The sequence below is a fragment of the Thamnophis sirtalis genome, unplaced genomic scaffold (genome assembly GCF_051295495.1).
Source record: "Thamnophis sirtalis isolate CommonGarterSnake01/CBP01778 unplaced genomic scaffold, rThaSir2_p1.2 scaffold_6, whole genome shotgun sequence".
Classification (NCBI taxonomy): domain Eukaryota; kingdom Metazoa; phylum Chordata; class Lepidosauria; order Squamata; family Natricidae; genus Thamnophis; species Thamnophis sirtalis.
The window spans coordinates 102,642,316-102,656,082 of NW_028261386.1; the positions used below are offsets into that span (position 1 = coordinate 102,642,316).

The following is a 13,767-nucleotide window of genomic DNA, read 5'->3' on the forward strand; positions in this document are numbered from 1 at the left end:
GCAGAGTAGTAGGTCACTGCTTGATTGGCAGCTCTGTTAGGTACATGTTTGCATGCTTCCTACAGTGCGCCACAGGAGAGGCATGCTAGCTTCATGCCAGAAAGAAATGAGCAGCTTTTCCTGCAGTATCATCCAAGGCCCTTCTCCCTCCACTGATGCTGCCTCGTAAATGAGCATCCCAACTGGGAAAGTTCAATGCTGGCAGGATTTCTAACCGCTACACAAAACGCTAGCTTTTTGCTCAATCAACGTGATACCTATTTATCTACTCGCATAGAACATGCTTTCGAACTGCTAGGTGGGCAGAACCCCTGAAGTGAGTGATGGAAGTTCACCCTGCCACACAGTGCAAGGACTCAAACTGCTGGAGCAGAGATTATCTCCAGCGTCATAAAGCCATTGAACCACCGTGGCTCCTTTTTGAAGGAACACATCAGGGATGTAGAAAAGAGTCAACAAAACATGAAATAAATATCCATTTACAATGAATTATTTCTGTTAATGACATACTAAGAAATCTAGATTAATTAGGTGCTAGCAACCAAATAACAAGGCCACATACTATTATTTATTTAGTAACTGTACGTGGTTACCCATCTTAAAATACATAATTCTGGGATGTTAATGACAAGCTACAAAAAATGCATTACAAATGATCTTAAAAGAGTTGCTTAGGTGAGGCCAGCCACACAAATTGAATAAGTAAATAAATAAAAGTACAATTAAGAATAATGTTAATGCAATGCCTCCCCCACCTTCTTTGTACCAGGGACTGCATACAGGATCTGAGCCCCCATATTATTCATACTTTCTAATTGGTCCTGAGGATGCTTGACAATATTGTACAATATGAGGAATATGGTGTTTGAAGAATCATTGCAAAAAAAAAAGAAGAAGAAGAGAGAGAAAAAAGAAACATCTGGAAGGAATTTGGGGGATTTCCAGTATTCTGTGTACAGAAATTCAGAAGTGTGGAAAAATGAAGCAAAATGCTTTCTATAAGGCCTTTCTATTCTGATACATTTCTGCTGAATCTGCTCATGAATGTCAATGAAATCGCAATGAAAGCTACCAAAGTAGTCCCTAGTAATATTACTTGGATATTACTTAGATCACTAATATGACAGGAGTCAAGCTACTGTTTTGTGAAGCCTTCTGAGGAGTTTGTTCTACTTACACAGAAAGAAACAAGCAATTTGGTTTCAAACTTCATATTTAGTATTCAGGTATAATGGAGCTTGGTATCTATTTATAATAATCATCTCATTCTAAAACTCTTTCATACACATGGCATAAAAGGACTTATTGGATAGGTTTCTAACCCTCTCTCTCAAGAAGGAGAAGTAGCAACCTCAAGTAATATTGTTGGTGGCTTCCAGCCATCTTTACTCAGGTTGAGAGATTTAGAGGAATGCTCCAAATAACTAACAGAGCATGCAGGAAGAAAGATTTCACTATCACGAACTGTTTTTAACTGCTACACTACTTGCAGGCAAAAAGAAGACTGAAGTAACACAACATTCACTTACCCTAAAGTGTACTCGCATAACAGTCTGCAATAGTCAGAATGAGAGCTAGTAATTAATAGCAGAATCTTTCCACTCTCCTTCAATCTTCTTAACCATTTTTTGACAGAATCAGGACAAGACCGTATATATTTTCCTGGGTTGCTTTTGACTTCAGGAAAATATATTCCAGAGTTTTCTGAAAGGTAGAAAGTAAGATTATGGTTGAATATTTATTTATTTATTGAATTTATATTGCTGCTTATTCGCCCATGGCTTACATAATATAAAACCTCATTTAAAACAATAAAACTAATAAAAAGACTCAAATACATTAATATAATATCATATAATGAAATCACCTCCCACCCCCCTCCTCGGCATCAGCAGATCACATGAGCCATTTAATGGGCTCCATCCTGCTATAGGTTCCCTAGGCCCGCTGGCAGAACCAGGTCTTTAGCGCTTTCCGTAAGAGTATTAGAGTGGAAGCCATTCTAATCTCTGGGGGAATGATGTTCCAGAGAGGGGGAGCCACCACAGAGAAGGCCCTTCTTCTGGGTTCCACCAGGTGTATCTCCCTAGGGGATGGGACCTGAAGCATTCTCTGCCTCCCTGTTTTTGAATTTGCCACATGTTTGACCTATCAATGTCCAAAAATCTGTTTTTAGCATTTGTCTCAGCATTCATTGCATTCAAACACCACTCAATTTTTAAAATGCTTAGGTTTTTAAAAAGCAGCTGATAGAATTCCTTTGGGAAAGGTATTGAAAGGGAGCTGCCATAAATATTCTGGTGGGCAGATGGAATTTGCATAACTGAGCATTCCTGGTTTGTGGCCTGTTAAAGAATAATAACAAGAGCAAGGGAATGGAATTTCAATCCACAGTTTATACCTGGAAAAACTATGTTGCTGGTTGCAACTATAAAATCATTAATATATTTTCCTTACCAAACTGAATTTAATACAGACACAACCTCAACATTACCTGGATATTGCTGTGTTCCTCCAGAACAGAGAAATTTCTAATTAGAACAAGAACTGGAATTTCCTTAACTATTTCTTAACTAAGAGAAACCAGCTACTGGAAACTCTGAGGTGAACAGGAACTCCTAATCTGTCAGAAGTATGTTCTTGTACTTGCAGATTCTCAATTCTAATTCTAAAAGAAATATTTTAGACACAGTAGGTTTATAAACAGTAGGTTCTACCAATTCCATTGCTGGCTAGGCAATGCAATGTTTATATGTCTATAGGGGTGGATTCTGGCAGTCACTACTGCCGGTTTGTTCATGGGCGTGCCACACTTGATTCGCGCTGTGTGTACATGCACAGTGCAATAAAAATTGTTTTGTGCATGTGCAGAAGCAAAAAACAAGATGGTAGCGCCTGCACCAATGCCAGGAGAACCAGTTTGGGGGCGTGGCAGGTTGGGTCACTGACGGTTCCAGCGATCCAGGCCGCCAAACCACTACTGGTTCGGCTGAACTGGTTATACTGTATACACCACTGCTTATACCGTAAGTGAAAATCAACTCATCATTAGCAGAATTTTACATGCTTCAGGAGGGACACAAGAAATTGAGATATAAACCCCATCCATTTCAGAAAATGCTAAAACAATGACTATTCACTGGCTTGCTGCCTCTCTCCTAGGATATATTGCTTCCTGTTTCTGTGTGGAACCCATGCGAGTTGACCTTTGAATTTGGGTTCTAGGGATTTCTTAATTGAAATGGAACTGTTACTTCCATCTTTCCAAATTCTTTTATTCTGACTCTTACAGAGTGATTCGCTTCATCATATCTAAGTCAGGGGTGAAATGCTCAGAAGTCTGCTACCGGTTCACTTCGCTACCCATTCACTTCGCTACCAGTTTGCTTCATGTGTGCATGTGCACCATTTACCCGAACCAGTATTAAAAAACTGCTAGGTAGTTCCAATGATCAGCTGTGCCGCACAATTTCCAATTGTGTGGCACAGCTGATTGTCGCACAGCTGATCATCGGAGCTACCGGTTCATCTGAACCGGCAGCATTTCTTTACTATTGGTTCGGGCGAACTGGTAGCATTTTTTACTACCGGTTCGGGTAAACCGGTCCGAACCGGTAGCATTTCAGCCCTGATCTAAGTACTCCATAAGGCAGACTCTGTCCAGTACAAAAACATAATTTTACAACTCTTCCTCAAAGCTGAGTACTAAAAATGAATGTTTTGACTGGAATTTAATTAACAAACTTCTTAAACAATATTAAAAAAAGAAAATTTCAGTATCCAGCAAGCAAAGGCTCATATGAAATAGAACGATGAATACAGAAATTCCTATTGTCTGATCAAGTACTTGAATTACACTTGGGCAGAATTTCCAACGGCTATTAAAGCCGTTTGACTGCAATTTGCAAAGCCAAATCAGTTAATATTTCTACACATATTCATCTTTCCCACTAAATATCTGTGGTCCCAATTAAGAAATTTTAGACATTACTTTTCCATATGGAATGTACACAATTCTTTTCTGATCAAAACCAAAATAAAGATTTAATCTTTGTAATCTCCAACTATTATATGAGAAGGAACAAACGATACTTAAAACTGTAATATTAGTCGGTAACAATGCGAGCTTGGCAGATGCTTTAAAACAGCACCTGGATTTAAAGCACTAACTTCAACGGGACAAAATTGCTTGCATCCCAAAGCATTAAATATTATGTTATGAACCTTAATTGAACCAGATTTTGGATGAAGTTTCCGTGACTAGTCCCTTCTTTTTTTGTGATTTAACATTTTTATTGGGTTACAAGATAAAATAAGATACAAAATGCAAAAGTAAATAGGAAAACGTTGGGGAGGGAGAAGGGGGAAGAAAAGTGAGGGAGGGTAAGAGAAAAGGAAACATTGACTTCCGACTCTCCATGTTGCAGTAAAATAAGGCATTAACATCAAATCACAACTTTTTGTTTTTTCATAATAATACTAACAAGTCATTTCTAAAAAGATCTATCAATTTAATATGTAAAAACCAAAATCAAAGTTTCATTCTTTTCACTTCAAGCACAAAGTTCAGAAGCAGTCTCCATGTGTGAATAAAAGTACTTACATTCTTTTCTTTAATCAGAGTAGTCAATTTTGCCATTTCAGTCATGGCTGAAATGTATTTGAATACTAGCTTATTAGAAAACTACTTAATTTTTATAAGGAAATCATAATAAAATCCAATCTCTTAAATACCTCACATTGTGCTGAAGCAAATTAAAAGGACATTCTGTAAATAGAACAGAGGTCAGGTTTGATTCTCCAGATGTAAAGGTGTTTAACTCAGTGATGGGCTTCAATTTTTTTTACTATCAGTTCTGTGGGCATGATTTGGTGGGCATGGCAGGGGAAGGATACTGCAAAATCCCCATTCCCTCCCCACCCTACTAACCTGCTTTCCAGCTCCGTTCTCCTGTTTAGGGCAACAAAAGAATATTAGCTGGGAAACAGCGGGGGTGGGACCAGCCTATTTGCTGGTTCTCCGAACTACTCAAAATCTCTGCTAATCAGAACTGGCTGAATACCACCTCTGGTTTAACTCCTAAAATGGGTCTAATCTAGCCCTATCAGCTGTGGAAAAGGAACATAATAATCCAAGACCTTAGGCTGCATTCTGCTCTTAAACCCTTGGCTCCTTTCCCCATATTGTGAGGAAACTGATTTTTTTCAAGTGATAAAAGAGGAAAATTCAAGGGTTTTCATATTAATTATATTTGATTTTGTTTAAACTGACACATTTAAATGAAATGTTGAAATGCTTGTATTAGCCCCATCTATTAGTTGGGGAATAGAATTTGCAGCACTATTGAAACTCCAGATCCGGTCCTCAACCTGATTAAAGTTCAGCTTTTCTACATATAAAGAATTGGTCACCATGGGAGAGAAATCTAGAAAACCATCAGTCAAAAAACCCCCAGAAAGTTACTTCATAAGTGGGAAATATTTGAAAAGGGTGACAGATTAAGCTTGTGGTTTTACTTTATGATACTTGTTCTGTCTTGTTCATAATTCATAGATGAAATGATGGATTGATGGTGGACTCGCAACCTTCAAATTGCAAACTAGGCTTAACAATGAAATGTTTAGGAATATGCAAATAAAATGTTTATGAATAATACTTCCCCTCCCTCTTCTAGTTTATTTTTCTTGTTAACCTACCAGTTGCCTGTATGATGGAAACTTTTTAATTGAGTGAATTCTAATCCAAATACAGTGCAAAATGGTAGCCCACAGTTTTTCAAAATCCAAATATAGTCCTATGAGTTCTAATAACAATGAAACCACACTGTTTCTCCACCAGAAAGGAAGTTATAGTTTTATCTGAAAATGAAATAACTGTCCAGTATAATCTGCCTACTATTTTGGAAACTTATCACTTGATGAAAATAATCAAATGTATTAAAGCATGCATGCTTTTTGAAACAAAGACTTGTCTCCAAACTTATTTTTAGAGATTTCTGTAAGCTACTCAGAAAGTACCGTATTTATCGGCGTATAACACGCACCGGCGTATAACACGCATCCCCCATTTTAACACAAAAATTTGAGTAAAAATTTTTTTCATTAAAAATAAATGACTTGGAAGCTCGGAACTTAATGTTGGATTAAAATTTATAACATTAGAACATGAATTATAACATTAACTCCTCTTAAAAGGCAAATATGAAATGAAAAAACACCTCTTTGAGCAAAAAAACTTAATCAGAATCACTGCTTTTTGGAAAACCAAAAAACTCTTCCTCATCTTCACTTGTATCCTCAAAATCAAACTGAGCACTGCTTTCACTGCTTTCACTGTCTTCATAGATCAGTTCGTCTTCTTCCCCATCCAAAGCATTGCTTATGCCACATTTCTTAAAAGAGTTGATAACAATATCTTCTTTGACTGCGTCCCATGATGTTTTCACCCACTGACACACTTTTGAAATGCTAGGTCTTTTCATTCGCCCAGAATTTGTAAATTCATGTTGAGTTTCATCACACATGTATTTATTCCACTCTTCACGCATAAAAGCTTTGAAGGGCTTGTTAATGCAAACATCTAATGGCTGTAATTGTGAGGTCAGTCCGCCTGGAATAACTGCTATATCAGTTTTGAACTTTTGAAACTCCGCCTTTGTTGTTTCTGTAAGATGAGATCTAAATGCGTCCAATACCAATAAGCATGGCTTCTTTAACAAAGCACCTGGGCGCTTCCCCCACACATTTTTAATCCAAAGCTTCATGCCTTCTTCATCTATCCATCCGTTTGGATGAACATGCACTTGTACGCCACTAGGAATTCTCTCCTTTGGTAACGTTTTTCTTTTAAAAATTACCAATGGAGGCAGCTTATTTCCATCTGCAGTGCAGGCAAGAACAAGAGTGTAACGATTTTTTTCATGCCCTGAAGTTTTAATTGTTACTGTTTTAGTACCTTTTGAATCCACAGTTTTATTTGAAGGAACATCGAAAGTGAGGGGAACTTCGTCCATGTTGCAGATTTGACCCATTTCAAAATTTTGTCTTTTTCTTGCATTGATAATAAATCTATGAAAATGTATTATCTTTTCCTCATAATCATCTGGCATACGCTGGGCAATCCTTGTTCTTGTTCGCATCCGAAGGTCATGCCTCTTCATAAATCTTTGGCACCATGACGTTGTCCCTTTAAAATCCTGGATTTGCAGCTCTTTGCTGATTTTCACAGCTTCAAAAGTCAGCATTTTTGTTGATAAAGCAATGCCTGCTTTTCTTTGGTTCAGGACGAATTCCTTCACTTTACTTTCTAGTTGTGGCCATTTCGTTATGCCACTGCGCAAAGCACATTTTGATTTTGGTAACATCTTGATTTTTTCGACATTTTTTCGCCACTCTCGTATTGTGCATTCTGTTGGTGGCTCTCCAAAATGCCTTGCTGCAGCCCTATTCCCATGTTGCTTGGCATATTCTACAACTTTTAACTTGAAAGCAGCTGTATATGCTGAACGCTTCTGTCTTGATTCCATCAGGGATATACAGTATTTTACCTATGGCTGTTTAAACAATAAAAGTTACCGTCAGACATGCGGTTCATTTCCCCCTTTAATTGCGCTGACGAGTAACGTCCTCAGCGTAACGTCAGGGACGTCACTCGTCAGAAGTACGGCAGAAGTAACAGCAGCGCGGGCGGCTGCGGACTCACAGCTGATTGGGAGAATGCCGGCGCGTACACTTGGGACCAGAGAGCAGGCGGGCGGGAAGGTAAGCACCCGCAATGATGGAGAAAAAATACAGGCAGCGGGCGGCTCTCTGGCCGCTGCGAGCCGCTGCTGCTAGGATGGGGTTAAATCAGGCAGCGGGCGGCTCTCCAGCCGCCGCTTGTTCAATGATGGGGTTAAAGCGAACAGCAGGTGGCTGGAGAGCTGCCGCCACTGCTGCAAGGTAGGGGTTATATCAGGCAGGGTAGCTGGAGAGCCGCCGACACTGCCATGAAATGGATGCTGCACTTCTATGAGTATCATGGGCGCCGGTGAATCAGCTGGAGCAGGCAGTTTGGGACCCGGCGTATAACACGCAGTATCGGCGTATAACACGCAGGCAGGGTTTAAGCTTGCAATTTTAGTTTTAAAACTGCGTGTTATACGCCGATAAATACGGTAAATTAACATGTTTGTACTGGGATGTAATTTTTTTAAAACTTTCCTTTAATTTGGTATTTCTAATAGATTGAAGCCCAAGTTAGAGGCATAATTCTATGAAGAACTATTTAAAAAAACCTAGTTAGTCTGGCCTAGAAAAATGCTTAATTAAAATCAAGCATTCAAATTAAATATTGGGGATGCCCAATTATAAGTTCTTTACATTGTAGGAAAAGATGGACATAAAATATGACATTTAATGAAAAACTAAACATTACTATACACAAACAAATGAGAGGCATGACAACTTTTGGTTTAGTTTATAATCATATATTCTACATAGTATTGTTTTTTAGCAACTGCAACTAGTCAAAATTATGCTATTGATTAGCTTTGAAAGAAAATAGAACATATAACATTGTTCTTGCATCAGTTGCTAGTAAGTTTGCTTTTGGGTGAAAATCACAGCATTGGTTAAAGCCTTTACATTCCTAAGGGCTTGGAATCACTTTATTTCACATAAATCTGTCTGAGTCATAAAACTGGGAAGCTTTTCCCCTGAACTGTAAATGTCCATATGACCTATTTTTTCTTTTCTTTTTTTAAATAAAACTATCTGTACTGTTAACTACCTTATTCCTGATTGATAGTCTCAATCTTCGAGTACTACCTGCATTTTTCTAACATTTTTTTGACAGATTAATCCATTTAGCTCAGTGTTTTTCAAACTTGATAGCCCATTTGGTCTAGTGGTTAAGGCACCTTGCTACAAATTGGGATACTGTAAATTCTAGTCCTAACAGGTACAAAGCCAGCTGGGTGGCCTATAGTATTCCAGTATTTGAGGGGCTACCACAAAGAAGAGGGGGTCACCTTATTTTCCAAAGCACCAGAAGGCAAGAAAATAAATAATGGATGAAAACTAATTAAGGAAAGAAGCAACCTGGAATTAAGAAGAAACTTCCTAACAGTGACAACAATTAGCCAATGGAATAGTTTGATTTCAGAAATTGTGAGTGCTTCATCACTGGAGGTCTTTAAGAAGGGACTGGACAACCACCTGTTGGAAATGGGTATCCCATTCGAGTAAGGGGTTTGACTAGAAGACCTCCAAAGTCCCTTCTAGTTCTATTCTATTTGAAGACATTCTAAAACCTTGAGCTTTCCACTCTCTCTTAGCACTAAGAAGAAAGCAGTGGCAAACAACTTCTGAAATCTTGACAAGAAAATAGCAGGGACTTATCCAGACAGTTGTCAGGAGCCAAAAACAAACAAACTCAGAGACAATAACTATTTATTTATTCTCAAACTTGGCAACTTTAAGATGTGTGGACTTAAGTCCCAGAATTCCTCAGCCACCTTGCACATGAATTTTGATAGAAACACATTTTGTGCAGAAAAGTTTTTTGTGCACAAAGGAATGTACACACTACATTATTTTTAGAGAAAGCTAAATATCTATTTATAAAATAGTTTAAGTGCTTTGGAAAGAAACATTATAAATCTGATTCCAACGAAGCCCACAGATGATTCCTATTTACGCTTCAGCACGACTTTTCCATATCATTCAGCTCCCTTTGGAAAAAGTTACCTCATGTCTGAAGGCACTGGCTAGGCCAAGAGTCTGACTTGTCACAACAGGAGGAGGAAGAAGCACAAATGCAAAAGGCAAAGCCAGAGTTCTCGGCAGCCCTGGCTGCAAGACCCACGGCACTTGCCAATAGCTCTGCAATAGGAAATAGGGAACATCTGGCAGATGCTTCAAACTGGGCACTCGCACAATCGCAGCAAAAATGAGTAAGCTCTGAAGGCTGACCACCTCCGATATGTTGAAAATTTTCCTCTGCTCAGATATTTGTCTGGTGGGTGGATGTTTATATCGTTTTCATTCTAGGCCTGGAAACCGAATGCCAATGAATCAGAGGTGGGTTCCTACCAGTTCGGCCGAAAGGTAGTAACTCGGCCCCACATGCATCCAAACCGGTCCTATCAGTGCCGCCGTAGAAGCTGCCATCTTGTTTTTTGCTTCTCTGCATGCACAGAAGCAATTTTTTTACCTACTGTGCATGCACGAATCTAAATACTGTGCATGCACGAACCAACAGTAAAATAATCTGGAACCCACCCCTGCAATGAATCCATCCCTCTATTTCACTTTTTCATTCTACCTCTACTATTTATAACTTCTAGGAGATGCAACAAAACAAAAAGCAGCAACAAAAACTTGGTATTTGGCAGTTACGGGAAACATTTTATACTAAATGGGATGTTACCCAAGTCAAAGAACTAAGGATGACTTCAGAAAGATAAAATCCTAGAAGGGAGAAGGGAAGGGTGTGTGTGGAAGACAGGGACAGAGACAATATTTTTGCAAATATTTTGATGTATCCAATATGCTTCAAGGAAATTTTTTGCCATGGAAATTTTATAAAACTATTATTACCCTTTGCAAAAACACACAATCAACCACCACCACCACAAAACAATAACATAACAATGGCAAAAAGAAAAACCACTCAAATCCTTCACAACTTTAAATTCTTTCTTTGGCATTTACCTCTTTCCCTTGCTGGAATTTATGTATATATTATTACAATTCTCGTTATGACCTTTATCTGGGCAAAACAGTGCACCCAGGGCAACAATTTCTGAACCAAGGTACTTCAGATCGCTATGTCCCAAATCTGGGAGCCTTGACTCCCGAAGGAATGAAATTTGAGAAATTTGTGGCTGCTTCAGTGCAATTGGCTGATTCTGCAGTCATGTGATCTTCATTTTCAATATTCTATCATACTTCCTAGTCCCATGATGGCAAACCTATGGCACATGTGCCCAAAGTGGCATGCAAAGCCAAGTCACCCAGCAAACTGGACCTTGCCTGTTTGTCTTCCAGTTTCTGCAACGATCAGCTGTCCTTGCCACGTGCAATAGTGCCGAAAACTGGCGTGCGCAGGCATGCTGACCAGCTGATTGTCAGGTGTGCATGCACGCCAGAATTCAGAAATCCAGCTATTCCAGAGCGCAATCTCTTCGCATGCGCGGCATTGCTGAAAACCTGCCTCTACATGCATACTGGCCAGCTGATAATCAGGCATGCATGTGCGCTAGTACCCAAAATTTCGGCTTTTCTGGAGCGCCCCCCCCCTGACAAACATGCCCGCGTGTGACATTTCTGTGTGACCTTTTCAGTACTTGGTGCCGAACAAGTTCGCCATCACTGTCCTAGCTAATCTCACAATCCTTCACTGCAACCCCTGCCTTGCAGTAGCCACTTACCTGCCTGATGGGAAAGGAAATGAAGAGAAGGGCAGGGGAGGGGAAGGGAGAGAAGGAAGGAAGGAAGGAGGGATGGATCAGGGAGAAAGCATATCCCTCTTGCATGCTTCCATGCACTCTTCTTGACCTGTGCCTTCCTGGATAACTTCTATGGCCCATATGGCACCTCTCACACATCCTACACACATTCCCCAACTTGCACCACTCCCGCATACTTTCCCCACCCCATGAGGCACCTCTTGGCCACCCTTCCACAGCCTTCCTGACCCTGCCCCCATGGACACTGTTGTGACCTGCATGGTACCTTTTAAATGATTGTTAATTACCTGTATTGTTTTCAGATATTTCAGTTAATGGTACAAAATCAGCCTGAACTGGTCTACTACTTAGTTTTTCAGTCTGAATTTAGTACTTGCTTATATTTAAAGGAAAATGTTAAATATTTGAATGATTTGTCAGAGGAAAAATACTTCAAAGAAAGTTTCTTTTCCAAAATATAAGCAAAACACTTATTCATGCATCAATAGTTGAAATATTTATGGCTATGATTTGCTAACTTTTAAACATTCCATAATGTCCACCAAATGTCCTAATCTCATGAGGCTGAGATTTCTGTGGAGAACTTAAATCTTCAGCAACAACACTAGAAACTGTATTGGCTGTGGAAATTTTTCTTGGCTTATCTGGTAAGTGATTACAGATTTGAAAAACATTATGTAGCAGAAATACAAATATCATCCACCATATATACTATAAAATATTACAGCTTACCTTCATGATTTTTAAACAATTACTAATTTATACGATTGTGTATTTGCACTGACAATCATTTTTAAAATATTAAACAAAAACAGCCTATTAATTTTACTTTTTTCATTATGCTCATTAAGAACTTTATAATTTATAATTACCAACTTTTAACATGAGATCTGAGATATTGGGGTAGCCTACTTTTTCCAAAGATTTACTTATAATCTTTAATTAATTTAAAAATATATTTTTTTCTTTTCAGACATTAAGGCATAGCACCATTCCACAGTGTATCTGATTGCTCTTTTACCTCCTTCACACAAGTGGAGGAATTTGAGATTTTTATAAAACTATGATATGATGCTAGCCCCAAACTGCTAATTAATATTTCAAATTGTATGCTCTCACTTCAACCACGTGACTCTGGGTGGCTTGCAATTCTGAAACTATAAAACAATAAAATGAAACTAAAAACAATAACAATAAAAACAGCCAGAAAATGAAGCAGCCGAAATAGACAACCAACAGTAAAGCAAGAATCCGGGCCTTTAACACATTCAGAGCCCTAAGTACGGGTACATAGCCAAGTTTTTAAGAGTCTTGCAAAAGGGCAACAAAGTTGGGGCCTTTCTAATCTCCAAGGAGGGAATATTGCACAAAGCTTGGGCTACATCAGAGAAAACCCATCTTTCAGTTCTGTTGGTCGACATCTTTGGCTGATGGGATCTGCAACATGCCCAATCTTAACAGTGTAAGGCTTCCTATCTCATATAATGAGCCTAGGCAGCTCACAATTGATAAAAATAAAAATAAGAGCTAAACCACCAAAGATGCCCGACCAAACACTCCCATCTCAGCCCCCATCCTAAACAATGCATGGGGTAAGAACCAGGTCTTTGTGTGCTTCTAGAATGCTAAAAGTGTAGGGATCCAAGTCAGGTGGGAGTTCTCTATAGACTCCAACATAACCATTTGGATGATACCAGGAGACATAGCAATATAAACTTCTACTCGGCAAAGGTGAACATTGGGTCTGGTGTTGGTGGTAATGCAGGGCAAATGCTAACATGTTTGAATCATAATACAAATAATGTAACTTAAATTGTTGGATCAGATGTTAGGATGCAAATTAATGACTTAAATTATATGAGCACATCATTTGCACAATGGTGTTAGGATGCATATGTCAAATATTTTAACATTGCTGTAGCTTACTACAGATGTCTATGCCAACTAGTTGCATCTGTAACATTGGCAGTGCATTCATGGACTGTCTTCTTTTGGGACATGTCGTGCTGCTAGGGAACGACTCTGGCAATGCCACTGGATCCTAAGGCTGGAATTAAAATGCAGTTCTATATAAAGGATTAATTATTTTCTAATAGCATCACAAGACCAATTTTATACCAGTAAAACCCATTTCAATAGTTTATTAACAAACATTAAAAGAGCATTAAAATAATTACAGGTAGTCCTCTATTTATGATCATTTGATTAGTGATGGTTGCAGATATGACGGCACTGAATGAATGGCGGTTACAACTGCTATTCCAACAACCCTTCAGTCATGTGATTGCAGTCTAGGAGCATTTATGACTGGTGG

General features: G+C 38.8%; 1 protein-coding gene across 1 annotated transcript in view; it reads right to left on the minus strand.

Annotated features, from left to right (window-relative positions):
- The window catches only part of NT5DC1 (5'-nucleotidase domain containing 1), a 95,055-nt gene that overhangs the window by 22,515 nt on the left and 58,773 nt on the right, over positions 1-13,767 (minus strand). The window contains exon 7 of the mRNA XM_014053390.2: positions 1,530-1,704. Within this exon, the coding sequence (XP_013908865.1) occupies positions 1,530-1,704 (175 nt within the window). The remainder of the gene's footprint in view (positions 1-1,529; positions 1,705-13,767) is intronic.